Raw genomic sequence first — 19,489 nt, 5'->3', positions numbered from 1 at the left:
TTCTCCGTGAAAGTGCAGTTGCCTCTTTCAATCAGGGCGACCCATGGTGATCTGGAGGCAACAAACTCTGTATCCCAAGTGCAGGCTTGGAGGTTGGTAGAGTTGGGAATGACCACCAGTCCTTGAGCATCGGCCACTGGAGAGTGTACTCCATACAGGCCACATTCACACTTGTCCGTATCGGTGCTGTTGTTTGAAGCCTTGAAATAAAACAAGCTCACATTGGCTTTGACTGGAACAGCCTCTGTGGCTCTAAGCAGGCCAGCAAGAATCAGAAGGCCGATGGAGCTGGACTTCCTCCTCTGCTTCATTGCTTGGCCACTTAAGCATAACATTTGGAACGCTCACAGGTACTTTCAGTGGCCACCATCAGCCTGCTGCTTCTCAAAACAGTCTGAAATTACAGTCTGAGGCAGGTAAGCGACACCACTCCCTCCCCAGGATCATTAGATCCTTGTTGCGTCATCTCCATTTCAGTCCAACGGGAATAAATACTGCTGATGCTATAGCCAAGGTGCAAGAACACACAACAGTAACCTTCAACCTTCCTGTCCAGCTCCCTCTTTCCTCCTTCATCCCATGGGACTGAGAGTTTCTTTGCTTCTGTGTAACACCTTGCAGAAAGGTTCAGCAAGAAGTTGCCAGTCCCAGCCCCAAATACATTAAGAGGTCTGCTTTTCTATAGGAAACTTTCAGATTTGTTAAAAACACACATGCACACACACATACAATCAAGTAAATAAAAGTAGATTAAAAGCAAAGATAACATTTGGTATAAAACCATCCAACTATAATGCAGTTCAAAAACTATAATGTGTCTGTATCCTTAGGAAAGTAAACATTCACACATATTTCTTCTGACTATATTCCTGCCTCTTCGGAGCACGTCATCTATATCAAAAGTCAAGCACATATTAACATGCATGCCCCGTGCTTTCAAAACCCCTTCCAAATCTAATCACTTTTCCTTTCACTTCTTAGTCTCATCTCACTGAAACAAACTTAAAGAAATGGAATTCCGTTTACACGTGGGGAGAGAGAGTGCAGTGTGGTGGTTAGAATGCTGCATTAGGATCTGGGTTCAAGTCCCCAGACAGCATGAAAGCTTGTGGGGGTGATCTTGGGTCCATTGCACATGCTCAGCCTAACCTATCTCAGGGTTGTTGTGAGGATAAATTGAAGAAAGGAAAATATTGTAAGCCACTTATAACATTGGGGGAGGAGAATGGGTGTAAATGAAGTTAAATAACAATAAAATACATCTCCCCCTTGCCTCCCCTCTCCTCTCTGTTACTTTTTCTACAATCAAGTTTGAGATTGCTAGCTCCTCAGAGCAGAGACCTCTCTGTAATTTATGTTGCCCTGTAAAGCACCATGTACTGAGGCAACGGCAAATAAAATATCTGTTCCTGTTTGAAAGTCAGAGCTTCTATGTACCCCAAAGCACTTGGTGAAACTAATAAAACAACAACCCTGCTAATACTTAACCCCAGATATAGTTTTAACACAAGCCTGTATAATTCTAGGGGTACAAAATATAAACTTTACCATAGCCAAAGTAACTCACCTATCATTACTAGCCAAAAGATATAACAGATCAAAGTCATGTGAACAGCAAAGAAACCTCAATAAGGGCAATGTCCCATACACACATGATCTGCTGATAAGTAAGCCATTCTGGTGTTTGCATATATAGGAAAACATAAGCAGTGTAGATAGCAGGCAGATACTGCATGCCAACAGCCCGATTCCCACAGAAATGCAGAATTTCTGCTGTGCATTTAGCAGGCACAGTCCAACACAGAGTTAAATATGCTTAAACATTGATTTCAAGGTACTTAAAGCATGTCCAAATGTTTTGTTTAATTGTGGCCATTGCCAGGAATTTCAAAATATACTTTAGTTCTGTAGTATTTAAAAAATTGTACTCTGCAGTCTCGGCACAGAGGTTCCAAAAGTACCTTTCAGTTTCTGTCAATAAACGCCCCCAGTAAACTATCAATACAGATAAATTAGCAGGGCTTTTTTTGAGCAGAAAAACACAAGAACGCAGTTCTGGCCGGCTTGGTGTCAGGGGTGTGGCCTAATGTGCAAATGAGTTCCTGCTGGGTTTCTTCTACAAAAAAAGCCCTGCACTATACAATGTCAGGAAGTGTGGCCTAATATGCAAATAAGTTCCTGCTGGGCTACTTTTTCACAAGACTCCCCTGTAAATTAGCAATAACACAACTAAAGAAGCATCCATAAATAACTCGAGAGAACACCTACAACAGCCTTAAAAAGATCTATTTAGAAGCATGCAGCAGCTAAGAAATTTCTTCTGCTGATCACAGCAATGTGGTAGAGGAAAATTTAAAGCAATTCTCAAGGAAAAGACTAAAGGGATGGGGGAACTTTGATATTATGCCAGAAATGAACCATGAGGTGAACATCCTGTTCCAGACTGAAGGCACTCCCACAGAGAAAGCCTTGTTTCTGGTAGCCACCTTCCTGAAAGTGGAGATAACACAAAACAAGGCTCTCAGAAGGCGATAATGAGGGACGCTGATATGAGAACAAACTAAATACCTTGTACTCAGAGCATTTTGGGCCTTTCAGCAAGAAAGGTGGTTGCAGCATCTTGAATTATGCATTGAAGCAAACTGGCAGTCAGTGTACTTCTTTCCAAAGCAAGGAGTTGGTCATAACATAGGTCAAGCAAGCAGTCTTATGCTGTGCTCTGCACCAACTGAATCTTCCAAACAGTCTTCAGATGCAGCCCTGCATAAGAGCACTTGCAGTAATCTCACTGAATGTGATCAGATAATAAATGTGGCCAGATCACCCTTTGCAAGAAAAGGCCACACTTACTGCAGTTCAGGAATTTTTCATTCTTTCTTTCAAAGAGCAGGAATGCACAGGAATGCAGTTCTGGCTGGCTTGGTGTCAGGAGGTGTGGCCTAATATGCAAATGAGTTCCTGCTGGGCTTTTCTACCCAACCCCCCCTACTGCAGTTGTTAATGTCACTAGGTGCTACTGATAAGCCACATGCTTCTAGCCATCCAGTAACACCCACAAGCAATGAGCCTATACCAGGACCAGATCTACATGTTTTTTGAGGGGGGGCAAAATTAAAAAATGACACCTCCTTTTGGGCCATTCTATATTATGGTCCCATAGAATACAATGGGCTCCATACCCGATTTGGTGCTCCCCACCTGTTGGTGCCTGGGGCAAGCACCCCCCCCTGCCCCCACTCCCTAGATCTGGCCCTGGCCTATACCTTCAGAATGTGTGCAACCTCATCTAGAACAGACAGACCTTTCATTTCTAGGCTAAAATACATTTCAATCTACGTGAAAGCATTTTGAAACAAATAGGGAGAATTTGCTGCATGGAAGATGGAACTGAAATGCTCATGCCCTGACATGCCTGTTTAGTTAATATGGCAGTAATTATTTAGGAAATTTCTATGCCACCTCTTCAGACCTGCTCATAATAATAATAATAAAAAAACCAATACAATAAAACCAGTCATATAATAAAATCAGTCCATGAAACAGCCAACCTGTGAGAATAAATAAAAACAGATCAATTTTTTAAAAAAAACATGCCAACAAAACACAAGCTGATTAGAAGAGCCCAGGCACAGCTGATGAAACAAATAGTTCAGACTAAAATGATACTAACAGGGTGCTGGTTTTTTTAGCAGGAGTTCCTTTGCATATTAGGCCACACATCCCTGATGTAGCCAATCCTCATGGAGTTTACAGCAGGTCCTGAACTAATTGAGGATTAGTGGAGGATCTTGGAGGATTGGCTACATCAGGGGTATGTGGCCTAATATGCAAAGGATTTCCTGCTACAAAAAAGCCCTGGATACTAACATTGACCAAGTAGGATATAAATCACTCAAAAAGAGTTCCTTAGTTAAAAAACAGAAAAGATAAATGTTCTGGACTAGCCAGAAGAGGGGGGGGCATGTCAAAGGTGAGGTGCCACCATCAAAAGATTTGCTGCCACTTGTCTTACCTCTGAACAAAGATCAGGGCTTGAGAAGAGAATCTTAACTGGAAAGCTGGACAATTCGGAGGAGGCAGCCCTTCAGATTTCCTGCTCCAAGCTGTTTAGGGCCTTATAAGGTCCTAAATATATTGGTGGTATCTCACTTAAAATCACAAGAGTCTCTCCCAGTGATTTCATGCAGACATTGAATTGCACATGGCTTAAGATAGTATTGGGTTAAATGGTTTTTAATTTTTTTTTTTTAATTAAGCACAGAAGCTTTCTGCAGCATCCCTGATCCTCCATGTTTCATGGTTAAGGGGAAAATGCTGTTCAAACAAATTACAAAGTTGACCTGACTGTAATGGTAACGAGAAAGAAATTTTACTTACAAAAATACAAGCACATCTTACATGACATATTCATATAGGTACATTTTACTTAATGAGAACAGATTAACTTCACAAAGGTTAAGATGCTACAGCTCCAAGATGAAAAACAGAAAACAAACGAGGGCCAAAGGGATGGGGCCAACTGTTAAGTGTGCCCGAGTGAGAGAATTCTCTTAACTTTTTCCCTCCCAGATCCTCTTACATGCAGTTACAATATCCTGCAGGACTACACAGCATATAGTAGTGACTGTAATATAAGACTAGTCTTTCTCCCCCCTCCCCCATGTATATCATTACATTCACATACAAGTTGCAGTTTTGTCCAGTAAATCTTATGTGTGATGCCTCCCCACCATCAAAGCCAGCCTTTCTAGAAGATATTATGGTTGATGTTATTGAAAGCTGTTATTTGGTTCAGGATAGTCAGGGACACACTCCCTATCACTCTCGTGGCTCATATAGTCAGGATGACCATAGTTCTGTCCCAAACCCCGGCCTAAATCTAGCAATCAAGATAATCCATCTTCAAGACTTTTTGAACAAAGATTTGTATCATTTCCCTTCCTCACTATATCTTCTTTCTCTTCCCTGAAAGCCCCTTTTCCTACTTCTCTCCTTCCCATCCATCAGCCAACCTACTTTTATCTATCTTCAACTTTCCTTCTCTTCTCCAGCAGCCTCTGCCTAGGAAAACTATGGCCCAGTTGTGTAGTACAAATAATTGGGCCAGGTTCACTTGTGTGGTAGGGAATCCTCAAGAACTGGGGTGGAAGGAACTTTCCTTGTATTCTCCTAGCAACCCCCATATCTTTTCTTTATCTGACTCATTTGCTCCTCAGCCATTCACCAACCTACCTTTTATTTGCCTCTCATATTCAGCTGTATTTATTTACTTAATTTATAACCCACCTTTCTTCACAGTAGAGACCAAAGCAGCTTATTTCATTCTCCTCTCCTTCCTTTTTATACTCACCACAACATTCTGAGGCAGGTTAGACTGAAAGTGGCTGACAGGCTCAAAATCACCCAGTGAGCTTCCACAGCAAGATGGAGATTCAAACCTGGGTCTCCTAGAGCTACCTTAAAGCTGTAAGTACACACTGTCCTTTATAGGGAGGCTGGCAGGCTGCCTTTGAACACTAGTGAGGACTAAAGCCTAGGTGAGTCGTACAAATTGAGTGGTATTTTGGCACCCAGTAGTTGAGCCAGGCCCGGCCCTGATGAGTCCCCCTCAAAAGTCAAAATAGCCTTCAGTATCCTCAGGTTTGCCTGACTTCACTAGTAGACATACAATGATGATTATTACTCATGAAAACAAATCCAGCGTTAACACTATTGTGTCATTTCTTAACTGAAGTATTTTATTGAATTAGGTAGCATGACATCCACTTCTGTTAACAGCAAACTGGAGCGAAAACACATATGATCGTATTAATTATCTGTATTTGGTTTGAATTCTGAGTTTCCCCTTTAACCATAAAGGCTTTGTTCCCTGGCATTAGATTATCCAGTATTCTCAGTTAATTGGCATCACCCAGAACTTGGAGTCAAACTCCGCCCTCTTTGCCACCATGTCTGTATCTTCAAACACACACATTCACATTCCCACCTCTCCAGCTGGTCAGCTTGATGCCTTTGGCTGTTGCTGGGCTTCTGTCATCCTCAGGTGCCACATCAGCCTGCTTTGAGCTGTCAGGAGCCAGCTCTGCTGGTCAGTAGCTGATCTGCTGATTTCTCTGCTGTGAGGATCAGTCCATGGTTTTAAGGAAAAGAGGAAGCATCCCTCCAGGCAATAGTGTTCCCAAGGGGATGGAGTTTAGTTACTGCATATTCCTCCAGGGAGGGGCCAAAAACATTTGATATTTGGAACATTTGATTAACTGGCAACCCCCATTCCCATTTGTGATAGGTAAAGACAGGTTGCTTACCTTTCACTGTAGATCTTCGAGTGGTCATCTGTGCATTCACTCATGGGACAGAGCGCCTGTGCCGATCCCCGAATCGGTATCTGAAAAGCCTGAGATTTTTCCGTGTTCATCGCCAATGGGCATGCGCAGGCGTCCCAATATGCATGCTCACCGGCGCCAGCACGGGGATCCCGCCAGTTCCTTCCTGACCGCTGGAAGCCCCTACTGGAGGGAGACCATCAGCAGTGGGGAAGGAGGGCGGGGAGTGTGAATGCACAGATGACCACTCGAAGATCTACAGTGAAAGGTAAGCAACCTGTCTATCTTCTTCGTGGTCTCTGTGCTTCACACTCATGGGAGATTAGCAAGCAAGACATACCTGGAGGTGGGAACACGGTCAACCGGAAGAAACAGCTTGCAACAACGCAGTTCCCAACCGAGTCCTCTGCTGAGCATGCACGTCCAAGCACATAGTGCTTCATAAAGGCATGCAGAGAAGACCAGGTGGCAGCCTTGCAAACATCAGCCAGGGACACGCCTTTCAGGAACGCCACCGACGTCGCCATCGCTCTTGTAGAGTGTCCGCGAATACGCCCAGGTAACGGCTTCTTTGCCAACAAATAATAGAGTTTAATAATCTCAGTGAGCCATTTTGAGAGCCTCTGAGACTAAATCCTGGAACCTAACTTAGGGGCAGCATATGAAACAAAAAGCTGCTTGTCCTTACGAAAACTCTTTGAACAGCTTAAATAAAACAACAAAGCACACTTTACATCCAAAGCATGCAACTTACGTTCCTCATCCGAGGAAGGCGTAGGGTAAAAAGTGGGCAACCAAACTTCTAAATTGAGGTGGAACTGAGAGACTACCTTAGGAAGAAAAGCAATGTCAGGAGCTAAGGAAACTCCAGCCTCCCAAAAAACAAGGTAGGGATAATCACAACGCATCGCCGTGAGCTCCCCTACACGACATGCTGATGTGATAGCAACCAAAAATGCAGTTTTCCATGAGAGGAGCTGCAAAGAGCACGTGGCCATCGGCTCAAAGGGGCGACGAGTTAGTTTGTCCAGCACCAAAGTTAAGTCCCACAACTGCGGGGGCAATCTTGATGGTGGATGCAGCCTAAACAAACCCCTCAAAAACTTTTTAGAATGAGGGTGTGCAAAAACAGAATATCCCTCCACCGGATCATGAAATGCAGATATTGCTGCCAAGTACACCTTAATGGAGGAGAAAACAAGGCCAGCATCCACTAGGGATAACAAAAAGTCAAAAATTACCGACAATCCCACCCTGCTAGGTGAAACTGAAGGGTTAGCTAAGAACTGAAGGAACTTCCGCCCCTTCCTGTCATAGGAAGCGCGGGTGGAAGGTTTCCTACTATTTATGAGGACTTGCTGGACTCTGTTAGAGAACCCCAAGGGTCGATGAGCCACGCTGTCAGCTTCAGGTGGGGCACGTTGTGATGGAGTACGTGACCACCCTGGGCTAACAGAAGGTCCGGTTTTGCCGGAAACTGGTAGAAGACCCCCCTCAACAGTTGGAGCAGGATCGAGAACCAGTTCTGGCCAGGCCACCAGGGAGTCACCAGGATGCAGCATGGTCTCTTTCTTGCTATCTTGTTGACCACCTTCGTCAATAACGGCAGAGGCGGAAACGTAGAGGAACCGACCTTCCCAAGGAAACAGAAGGCCGTCTCCCAACGACACTGGATCTGCTCCCCCTCTGGAACAGAACAGAGGACACTTCTTGTTCTCGGCCGTGGCAAAGACATCCAGCTGCGGGTACCCCCAAAGCTGGAATACAGGCTTGAGAAAGCGCCACTGCAGTTCCCACTCGTGTGGAGAAGCCGCACCCCTGCTGAGGGAGTCTGCCTGCATATTGAGGACCCCTGGAAGATGTGCAGCCTTCACAAAGATGTCGTATTGTAGACACTCGAACCAGAGATCCATCGCCAATGCACAGAACCGACGAGAGACTGTCCCTCCCTGCCTGTTGATGTAGCACAGGGCAGTGCTATTGTCCATTAGTAGTGCTACGATCTTCCCTGGCACCAAGGGGCGGAAAGAGCGCAGGGCAAAATGGACTGCCAGCAGTTCTAGATAATTTATGTGGCATTGAGTCAGTTTTGGTGGCCAAGGGCCCCCCACACACAGACCTTCCATGTGGGCCCCCCAACCCCACAAAGAAGCATCTGTTGTGATAGTTACAGTGGGAGTCGGGAGATGGAAGGGAGCTCCCTGACAGATGTTGTTCTCTGACTCCCACCATTGTAGCGTCTGAAGAGTCATGGATGGGATGACAAACCTCTTTCGAGGTGAGTCTCTGAGTGGTCGAAACTGGCGAAGAAATCACAGTTGTAGGCCTCTCATCCTCAGCTTCGCAAAAAGTAGCACACTTGTTGTCACCGGCATCAGCCCCAGCATCCGCTGCAGATGCTGTGCTGTGCCCCACTTTCGCCTCTGTAGAAGTCACACCAGGCTGATAATGTCCCTTGCTCTCTGCGGAGGCAGGTATGTGCGATGCAGGTTCGTATCCAGCAAGGCCCCTATGAACTGCACTGTCCTTGACGGAGTAAGGTGAGATTTCTCCAAATTGACCTGCAACCCCAAGGTGTCGAGAAGACGTAGAGTGATGGCAATGTGGGTTGACAAACTTTCCTTCGACTCCGCCACAAGGAGCCAATTGTCGATGTATGGGAAAACGACAACTCCTTGAAGACGGAGATGGGCAGCTACAATGCTCATCATCTTCGTAAACACCCAAGGTGCAGTGGACAGGCCGAACGGAAGAGGCTTGAACTGGAAGTGTTGAGAACCCACTGCAAACTGAAGGAAACGCCTGAACGCTGGATGGATGCTGACATGGAAGTAGGCATCCTTGAGGTCCAAGGTCGCCATCCAGTCCCCTTGGTTGATGAGGGGCAGGATAGTTTGCAGATTGGACATTCTGAACTTCTGGTACAGAATAAATTTGTTCAGGTTCCGAAGATCCATAATTGGTCTTAAACCCCCGTCCCGCTTGGGGACCAGGAAGCACCAAGAGTAGAAACCTCCCGTCCTGGCCTCCATCAGAACTCTCTCTATGGCTTGTTTCTGTAGGAGGTTGTTCACCTCCGCCAGCAGAGGTGGGGAAGGGGGAGTGGTAATTACCACGGATTGGTTCGGAATTTGAACAAACTCTATTTTGTAGCTCTTCTCTATGATGGACAGCGCCCACCTGTCTGTAGAGATCAACTTCTAGGCAGGTAGGAAAGGGCGGATAGACATAGAACCAGTGGGGATGATGACGCATGCCACGAGAAAGTCAAAGGTCCTGCTTTTGAGGACGAGTGCCCTTGGATTTGCCAGTGGCCTGGGAGCCATAACGGTTCCTGTTATTCCCCGAATATGGGGGCCTGCTGTCAGGTTGGGCAGAGCGAGGCCTCCATTGTTGTTTGGGTGAGAACTTCTGGTAGGTCTTTTTGGCCCAGGGTTTGTGCCACTGTTTTGCCTTGGGAGCTCTGGAGGTGGCCTGAACGCCCAAGTTCCTTGAAGTCTTCAGGCTTTTATCTATCTCCTGCAGCGCACTATCTGTGGTGGTGCTGAAGAGGCTGTCTCCCTCAAAGGGCAAGTCCTCCACAAAAGCCCTAGTGTCTTGCTGAAGGGCTGTTGACCTTAGCCAGGAATGACGACGGAGGCACACAGCTGACATGATGGTCTTCGCGGATACATCCACCATATGCTTTGCTGCAGCCAATTGTTGCTTGGCCACAGCAAAGCCTTCTTTTTGCAGCTTCCTTGCAGCAGCTTTCTTATCTTCACTCAGGGAAGATAGGAAGGGGGTAAGCTGTTCCCATACCGAGTATTGGTATCTAGCCATGCATGCAGCATAGTTAGATACCTTTACTCCTAGGGCCCCTGCAGAGTAAACCTTTCTTCCCATGTTGTCCAGCTTCTTCCCTTCCCTTCCTGGGGAGGAGTGGACCTTACGCGCCTTGGAGGACGAGACGACCACTGAGTTTGGCTTCGGGTGAGCGAAAAGGAACTAGGCACCCGCCTCTTGGACCCTATACATGTGGTCCAGCCTCCTAGATGACACCGACGTTGATGATGGCTTCTTCCAGGGCTCCTTGACTGCCTGAAGAATTACTTTGGTAACCAGCAGAGCGATTGCCATAGATGTATCCCGCTGCATAATGTCAAAAACATTGTCATCCACAACGAGTTGCGGTTGCGTCACAGGAAGAGAGAGAGAGGTTGCCATCCTCTTCACCAGCTCGCCATACGACTTCAGGTCTTCTGATGGCGAGATGGGAAGATCCTTGACCTTATGGGACACTGGGGAAGGTTCCAAGGCTCTTTCTGGATTGTCGGTACTGCTCTCAGAGTCCGACAAGGAAGACTCTCTCTGTATCGAATGCTCGGAGAGGATCGTGTCGATTCCCGGATGGGTGAACGAGTCGATGCCGATGTATGCCGATGAGTCTCTGCTGCTAGCATGGTACGCCTCTCTGGTGGGATCGATGCCGATGCCGAGGGCCTTCTGGAATGATGAGAGAGCCTCGACATATAGGATGCCTCCGATTGCTGATCCCACTCCGCAAACTCCTTCGGTGAAAACCACTGATATAATGGATAAAGGTATGGATAGGTGGGCGGCCACTGACGCGGCTCCCACGGTGGTAACGGTGGGAAACGACGTGGTACCATGGAAGGCTCCAGGTCTCGTCTGCCTCTAGGCCATCCATAAGACTACCTAAACTGGCAGAACCAGCGCCATAACAGCTCTATCGCTGTCAGATATACTCATATATATTTAGTCTAATGAAAATCATGTATTTTAATTTAACTGACTGGTTTTTATGTTTAATTTTAATTGTTAAATTTAAAGTTTTATTATTTATGTTAATGTGTAAGTTGTTGTTAGCCGCCCTGAGCCGCCTAGGCGGGGAGGGCGGGATAGAAATAAAAGTTATTATTATTATTATTTGGCGCTGACAGTTCCATCGGCGCCAATGCCACTATTTCAGAGATCGAACCACTCCCACTACGTCGCCTCGACCCAGAAGAGGAGGATCGTTGAGTGAGGTCGATCTCGTGTTTGGACGTCGAGAGACGGGATTGATGAGCGCTGCCTCTCGATGCCGACGGACTGCGACACGGGGATGCCAGGATCTTCCTTGGCGGAGCAGAAGTCATCGGTGCCGAAGCGTCACATGAGGGTGAAGGAGTGCGGGATGACCTCTTCCGCTTCTCCTTGGACTTCACCTTCTTCGGTACGGATGCTCGGGTCCCCGAGTCATCCCGACGCTTCTTGGCGGGCGTATCCACTGATCCTTCGTGGGATCGTTTTGTGGAGGAGCTTTGCTCGATCGGCATCTTGGTCATGACCGGCGCCACATCGGCCGATGTGACCGTCGGGGCTGCAGTGTCTGCCATCGTCGATACCGACGGGCCCAATGCTGATTTATGAGGTCGAAGTGCCGACTAAGTCAAAGCAGCTGAAAGCTGCGCTGCCCGATTCTTCCTGGTTTGCATGGAGAAGCGGAGGCAATGCGAGCACGACTCTACACGATGCGCTTCACCCAAGCAGAGAAGGCACAGGGAATGGCCGTCTGGGGGGCAATCTTCTTTCCACAAGAGCCGCAGCATTTGAAAAACCCTAGTCTTTCCATAGACGCCAAACACAAAAACACACACTCAGAGTTCTCCGAGGGAAAAAAAATTGGGGGGAAGGCCCCGAGGGGCAAGTCCAACAACAACAATTTATTTTTTCAAACTAACTAACTATCTAAAAACTAACTATCTACACAAAGGAAAACAACAAACGGGCTATTTACAACAATAAAGGTAATCCACCAACTACCTTACCGACCAGGGACACGAAAGGGAATATTCTCCGCGCAGCGGTCAGAAAGGAACTGGCAGGATCCCTGTGCTGGCACCGGTGAGCATGCGTACTGGGACGCCTGCGCATGCCCATTAACGCCGAGCGCAGAAGAATCCCGGGCTTTTCAGATACCGATTCGGGGATCGGCACAGGTGCGCTATCCCATGAGTGTGAAGCACAGAGACCACGAAGAAGATCAAAAGCTTTTTATGCATGTGGACATGGAAAGCAGGAAAGAGGTTGATGTGCAGTTATGCTTCAGCTCCTTGACAAGTGTGAATCTCCATATTTACCTGATCTCCCCAATGAAGTTAATAAACTTCAGCTTCTCCTACTGCTGCCTCTTGGCTAATGTTTCTGATGGCAACCAACACTCATCACTATTATGCTTCTGTATAACACAAATTATGCTCAATACTGCAAGGAAATATGACAGTAGCAGTTAAGGCACCAACAGTCACATGTAAGACATGGAGGGTGATAGACCCTGGGATGGTTTGTCCACCTATTTAATGGAGCAACAAGCCTCTGAACTCTTCTCTTCCAACTCTGATTTGTCAGTTTCTACTATCTGAGCCAAGAGGGCTTATATAACTAAAGAGATGTACATGACAATTCCCTTCCCTCTGTCCACTAATCTATATAGCTCTCCTGATATTGGATACTCTTGTTTAGAAGAGTATGCTCATGTATTGGAAGGTACAATGTGGCCATGAAAAAGTGGCAGTAAGGGGTAATGGTGCACAAAGGGCTGTCTTATGCATGTACAGGCCTCTGCAGATATGGCTCAGCCTGTGAAACTGAGGAAGAGGCAGCTGAAAGCAGACCCTATGCAGAAGGGCAGAGTAAGTCCTCCTTCTCCACCTGCCCTCTGGAATGCCATTACCATAGGGCAAGTGGAAGGCCTTCCTCTTCTTACAGCTGCAGCCATCAGCAGAGTTTTCAATAAGCCAGAAGGGAAAAGATACTGTTGCTTGATCCCCTCCTGATCCCTTAGCAATGGCTATGGCACTTCTCAAGTGGACAATAAGCATGATGATTTCAACTTCCATCTCTGATGAAAGGGGAAATTTTTAACTAAGCAGTAAATAACCTCTCTGTGTTCGTGCATGCACAATGAATCCAGTCCTTTGCTTTGCCTGCATCAGAGTTCATTTGTATTAAACATATAAAAACATATAGAAAAATCTCAGAAGAATCTCACTATGCACATGATTTTTAAGACTGGGTAAATATCTAGACAAAATATTAATAAGTTATTACAATACCAAAACTACAATGCAACACAAGATAATGTCCAAGATGGACTCAAAAAGACTATTATGTACATATATCCTCTCCAACTAAAAAAATACAAATCAAAACAACACACATAAACACTCTTCCCTCCCCCCTTGTACTACATTCCAGCTATTGGGGGTGTGCCATTCTGGGAGTACTTAGCTCTTGCTGTTTTCTTCCTCCTCTTCTCTCCATTAAAAAGAAAAAAATCATCCTCTCGAAGGGCCAGGTTTCTACCACTTCTTTTTCTTTTGAACAGCTTACCCCCCAAATGGAGGGAATGCTAACATATGCCTGTGATTCACCTTGGTTGCCAATTGCCTTCTTTGGCTATGGATGCTTACTGTCATTCAGGGAAAGTCTGATAACACCACTGCATTTAACTACTCAGCAGTCAATTTCTTCCTTGGTGTATGCTCAGTTTCCACCAAAACAACAGCAGGATTTGCCAGTTGCTGAGCATTACTTGTAGCACCAAATAATCAATGACTGAGGATGCACAATATAATAAACTAGTACTGTCAAATATGAAGGGGCTAAGATCCTGCTTTTCTAATGTTACTGCCAGACATTCAAACTCTTCTGTTGTTTATATTCAGCCAATAGCAGCAAGAATATAAACACTGTGCTTATTTGCTACTTATTTCCACTGTAGATTCTTGTTTGTTTTTGGTTTATGCTCAACCAATGGCACGATAAACATTCTCTGTTTGAATTACATCATTCAGCTTTAACCTAAGTCTGGTTTATTACATCAGCTTCTGTAATTTTATACACTTTATTAAGGAAGACTTCAACTTTCTCTTCAGTCAAAGAACAGATATCCAGGATACAGATGACATGTTGTTTTTCCAGGTCAGTTGCCGCTTTTACAACTTCATCTAGTGAGCAAACATAGAGAGTGTTCCTGTGCATTAGTATTAAGCATTTAAATGGTGCTATGTTGCTTATTCAGGAAAAGCACAGTAGTGTTAATCAGTCACCTTTTCCTATGGGCCATATCCCAGAAAAGGTGAACTAGAGTGAAAGAATCTACTCAAACAAAAGCCTTTTTCAGAAAACTCTGCCCACAGGCTTGGGCTAGGAAACAAAGCAGGCTGCAAATTTCCCCTCCAATTATGCAAGAACAGGAATTTAACTCTTTCTGTATTTGGAGAAACAAACCAAAACCAAGGAGGTGTTCTCTTATTAGGATTTTTTAACTGTAGAAAATATTCAAGAAGCTTGGTGTGAAAAAAAGAACTGTGAAATCAGTCATTTCGGTTTAAGAAGAGTACTTTTCAACACACAGACAACACTTTTCAGTCCCTATGGAATCCAGCATGTTACTGGATGACCCCAGACAGATTTGCATGCTTCCATTTCCAGAACATAACATTTAAGAGAACAAAATAATTGGTGGAATAAGCAAGGCTTCCAACCCCTCTTTACTGTCATGTATTTGGAGAGTTTAGCTGTTTCTTTATTGGCCCATAAGGAAAATTAGCATAACATGCAGAAAGGCATCATTTTTACTCTATTGGTCAAGATTGCTCTGTGTACATGTTTACACAATTACTGAAAGCCAGTTTGACAAAGTGACCAGAGCAGCAGACTATTTGGGGCACCTGTATTCAAATTCTCACTCAGCCCTCAAGTAGAGTGACCTTGAGCTAATCACTCCCTCACAGCCTAAACTACTACACAGAGATAAGGGAGATAAAAATACAATATATTTTCAGACAAACAGCTACACAGAAGGTATGTGTATTTAAGCATCTAATTTTTCCATTTACATTGGTAAAATGTACTGGGTTCAAAGCATGAGGACGCCCAAGAGATAGTGCAGTGGTAGCCAACGGTAGCTCTCCAGATGTTTTTTGCCTACAACTCCCATCAGCCCCAGCCAGCATGGCTGATGGCTGGGCTGATGGGAGTTGTAGGCAAAAAACATCTGGAGAGCTACCGTTGGCCACCCCACATCTAACAAATATAGTCTCTTAGATATGCTGGCTTCCGTTGCTCCCTGTTGGATTGATGAAGCCCCTTAGGTGTGGCCAAGGAGTCTGGTTCCCTTGTCTGGGCTGCTGGTGCCAGGCTGCTGGAAGGCTGCAGCGGTGGAATGGTACCAGGGTCCCTGATGCCATAAGTGCCCAGTGTGGTTCCTTCGATTCCTGGTGGTCTGGCTGGGCGCTGACTCCCACTGGCTCCTGCAGCGGCACCAACCGGGATTGCTCTGCGGTGTCTGATGTAGTGCCTGGCTCAGCAGGGAGCATGCGGCGGCAGAGTTGATCCACGTGTCTGCGCAGGACTTGGCACCCATCGGTTGAGATCTCATATGAAACTGGGCCCATGACTCGGGCGGGGATCCATGCTGGGCCACTGCCGAAGTTCCAGGCATATACGGAGTCTCCCGGAAAAAATCCTCGGGGTGCCTCCTAGCACTCTTGTGACGACCGAGGTTCGGGGGCTCTATCTGGGTGCAGACGGTCCAGTCTGGTCGTCAGGCGGTAGCCCATGAGAAGCTCTGCTGGGCTACAACCTGTGGTAGCACTAGGGGTCACTTAATGGTCGAAAAGGAACGCAGCTAATCAGTGGTCCCAGTCCCTGTGAATTAATTTCCGGAGAGACTCTTTTGTGGTGCGCACCATCCATTCCGCCTGTCTGTTGGTGGCCATGTGACACGGCCTGATGAGGTAGCGACCCAGAAACTCTTGGAACTCCTCTGACGTGAAGGCCGTTCCGTTGTCTGTGGCCACCGTGTCCGGGATGCCGTGTGCAGAAAATCCTTCGGAGTGCTTGGCTTGCTGTTCGGGAGGAGGTGGAAGTGACTGGGACTACCTCCAACCACTTGGTGTATGAGTCCACCAAAATAAAGAATATTTGCCCCTGGAAAGGGCCCGCAAAGTCCAAGTGCAACCGGGACCATGGGTTGCGGGTGAACTCTCGTGTTGCACAGGGGTGCGGGGTGGTTCTGGCCAGGTTTCCTGGCAGGCCTGGCATCGCTTGACCCAGGCCACAATCTCACTGTCCATCCCTGGCCACCATACATAGCTCTGGGTGAGCACTTTCTTTTTACCGATGCCTGGGTGAGTCTTGTGCAGGGCTTTCAAAACTCGGTGCAAGGCAAAGGGAACCACCACCCGGCTGCCCTAGAGTACGCATCCCTTGTGGGAAGAGAATTCATCCCAGTGTGAGGAAAAGGCTGTAAATTTGGGGACTGTCCGGCCAGTAGGCCACCCCCTCCCCACCCAGTCAAGGACGTGGGATAAGATGCGGTCCTTACCCGAGTGGCGGGCGATGTCAGCAGCTTGTAATGGTTGGTCGGGGAGATCCTCAATGAGTAGAATCTGGTGCTGGGTCCGAGTCTTGGGCAGGTAACGGCAGGCGACTGAGGGCGTTGGCGTGCCCCATCGTTTCTCCTGGCCTGTGCTGCAGGGAGCCAGCTAGAAAAATAGACCAGCATAGGACCCGGGGTGAAAGTATCTGGGGGGTTTGCCGGTTGGGAGCGAGTAGACCCAGCAAGGGCTTGTGGTCTGTGGCAATGGTGTATGGCCGCCCGTAGAGGTAGTTGTGGAACTTTTTTACTCCCGCAACAATGGCCAGCGTTTCTTTGTTGATTTGCACGTAGTTGCGTTCGGCCGAATTCAGGGTGCGGGAATAATAAGCCACTGGCACCTCCCTGCCGTCTGAGAGGCGATGGTTCAGGACCACCCCGACACCGTACAGGGAAGCATCGCAGGTGAGGATGGCCGGCAAGGATTCATTGAAGTGTGCCAGGACCTTGTTGGAGGTCAGCAGGTCTTTGATGGCCTGGAATGCGGAGGCTTGCTTCTTACCCCAGATCCAAGGAGCATTCTTGTTGAGGAGATGGTGAAGGGGTTCCGCGAACATGGCTTTGAAGGGCAGGAAGGAATGATAAAAGTTCAGGAGCCCCCAAAATGCTTGTAGCTCCTTTTTGGATTTGGGTTCCGGGGCATTGACTATGGCGCTGACTTTGCTGGGAGCCGGATGGATACCCTCTGTGTCGACTAAGAATTCCAGGAACTCGACCCGCTGGACTCCCAGGAGACACTTTTCCTGCTTCACTTTTAGCCCAGCCACGTCGAAATGTTGTAGGGCGGCACGGAAATGGTTGATGAAGTCGTCTTCCGTTGGGGTGGTGATCAGAACATCATCAAAGAAGGGCTGGACCCCGGGGATACCTTTTAAGAGATAGTCCATTAAGTTTTGGAAGATCCCCGGGGCCACGCTGACCCCAAACTGCATTCTCTTAACCTTGAATGCCCCCCTGTATATAACAATCGTTTGCGCCTCAGCGGTGGCTTCATCGACTGGCAGTTGTTGGTATGCCTGTGCCAGATCCAATTTGCCAAAGATTTTTGCATTAGCTGACCACCGGCACTGGGTAGGCGTGGTCTTGTAGCGCCTTGTTCAGTGTACAATTGTAGTCTGCACAGATGCTAACATCTCCATTAGGCTTTATGGGGGTGACAATAGGGGTTTCCCAGGTTGCATTGGGCACTGGTTCTAGCACCCTTTGGGCCATTAGGTGGTCTACGTATGCCTCAATTTTAGGTTTGAGTGCGAAAGGGACGCTCCTGGCCATTCTGATCGGCCGCACTTGGGGATCTAAATCTAGGGACACTGAGAGCCCTTTGTAACAGCCCAAGGTACCGTCAATGACGATAAATTCATTGCAAACCCTCCCCAAGACTGTGGGGGTTAAGCTATGCACTCCTGTGACTGCAAAAACCCCAAAGGCGAGAATTATGCCAGACCCAGCAAACTTGTGCGTCGGCCACCCACCAACAAGTCCAAAAGTCGTCAAAATTTCTGTACTGCACCTGGAACTTTCTCCATCCCCTTATTTCTACATTGTTCTGTGAAAAGTCTCTGAGGATGAACCTTGCAGGCCGGAGGCGAGGCATCCGTTGGGACAGATTTTCCTGAAGGTCTCTTCTGAAATAATTGAAATGGAGGATCTTCTGTCCATTTCTATCAGGCAAGAGGCTCCCTCTAACTTAACAGTCACCTTGATTTTATCTGGTGTGTCCAAGGGCAGATGCAGTACCTGTAGTGGTTGGAGTGCAGTGGTGTGGAGCTCCATCTCGTCTGTTGACTCCTGGTGTATGATTTGTTGCCTTTGGGTCCCTCTGGAGCAGCAGACTCGGGCAATGTGGCCGACCTTACAACAATTCTGGCACTGGGCATCTCAGAACCAGCAGGTTCTCTGCTCATGGAGCTCTCCACAGCTGGAGCAGGGAGTTGAGATTGCAGCATGAGGTGGCGTTGTGGTCGGGCGTGAGGCACGGCGAGTAGGTCGGGACAAGTGACCGCAGACATGGAAGAAGATGGCCTGCTTCTTTGCTTCATCCGTGATGTCCAAAGACTCCAAGAAGAAAACGAAGCGGGAGGCGTAAGATTCCCAGTCCTCAGTTGTGGCATCGAACTCATCAAAGTATTCTGGAGCAGCAGCCATGCGTCCGCCGCTGGTGATGCGTTGTGCAATGCTGGATGCAGAGTGCAGCAGTACACGGTGCGGTGCCAATGGCCGGGGCTCCTCGCTCACCCGGCTCTCATCCTTGTCGCCAGTAAAATGTACTGCGTTCAAAGCATGAGGACGCCCAAGTGATAGTAAGTTCAGCTCTTTATTCAGTGATTCAGCATAGTGAGATAAAAACAGAACTGTCTGGCAGGACCAACAGCCCTGCTTATATGCATGCAAACCTCCCCAACCCAAAACCCATTACCATCATCCCATTACACACAACTATAGGTTAATATCTGGCCTAACGATCCCTGATGGACCTCCTTCCTGAATCTAGGTGGCTATTGTTTAAGGGTCTCCAGCTCAGCCAAGTCTCTGCTGGCCCTAAGGCCAAACTCCAGTTCCAATACATAACAATTGGCAAGCGCTAACAATGTTACTGTTTAAAATGCTGACCACTCTAAAGTATTGCTTTAAAAAGGGTTACTCACTAGCATGGTAGAATGTTAGCATTCCTTATCAATCTGATTTTAAAAATGTATATTTTAAGGATTAATTCAAAAAGAGGATCCTATGATTGCAC

At 47.1% G+C, this 19,489-nt stretch overlaps 1 protein-coding gene across 1 annotated transcript in view; it reads right to left on the bottom strand.

Annotated features, from left to right (window-relative positions):
* The window catches only part of RADX (RPA1 related single stranded DNA binding protein, X-linked), a 213,207-nt gene that overhangs the window by 166,415 nt on the left and 27,303 nt on the right, over positions 1 to 19,489 (bottom strand). Inside the window, exon 15 of the mRNA XM_060249402.1 lies at positions 14,172 to 14,317. Coding sequence (XP_060105385.1) covers positions 14,172 to 14,317 — 146 coding nt within the window. The remainder of the gene's footprint in view (positions 1 to 14,171; positions 14,318 to 19,489) is intronic.

Source organism: Heteronotia binoei, chromosome 11 (genome assembly GCF_032191835.1).
Source record: "Heteronotia binoei isolate CCM8104 ecotype False Entrance Well chromosome 11, APGP_CSIRO_Hbin_v1, whole genome shotgun sequence".
In the NCBI taxonomy this organism is placed as follows: domain Eukaryota; kingdom Metazoa; phylum Chordata; class Lepidosauria; order Squamata; family Gekkonidae; genus Heteronotia; species Heteronotia binoei.
The sequence above is the reverse complement of the archived record's forward strand: the minus strand, read 5'-3'. Positions and strand labels throughout refer to the sequence as shown.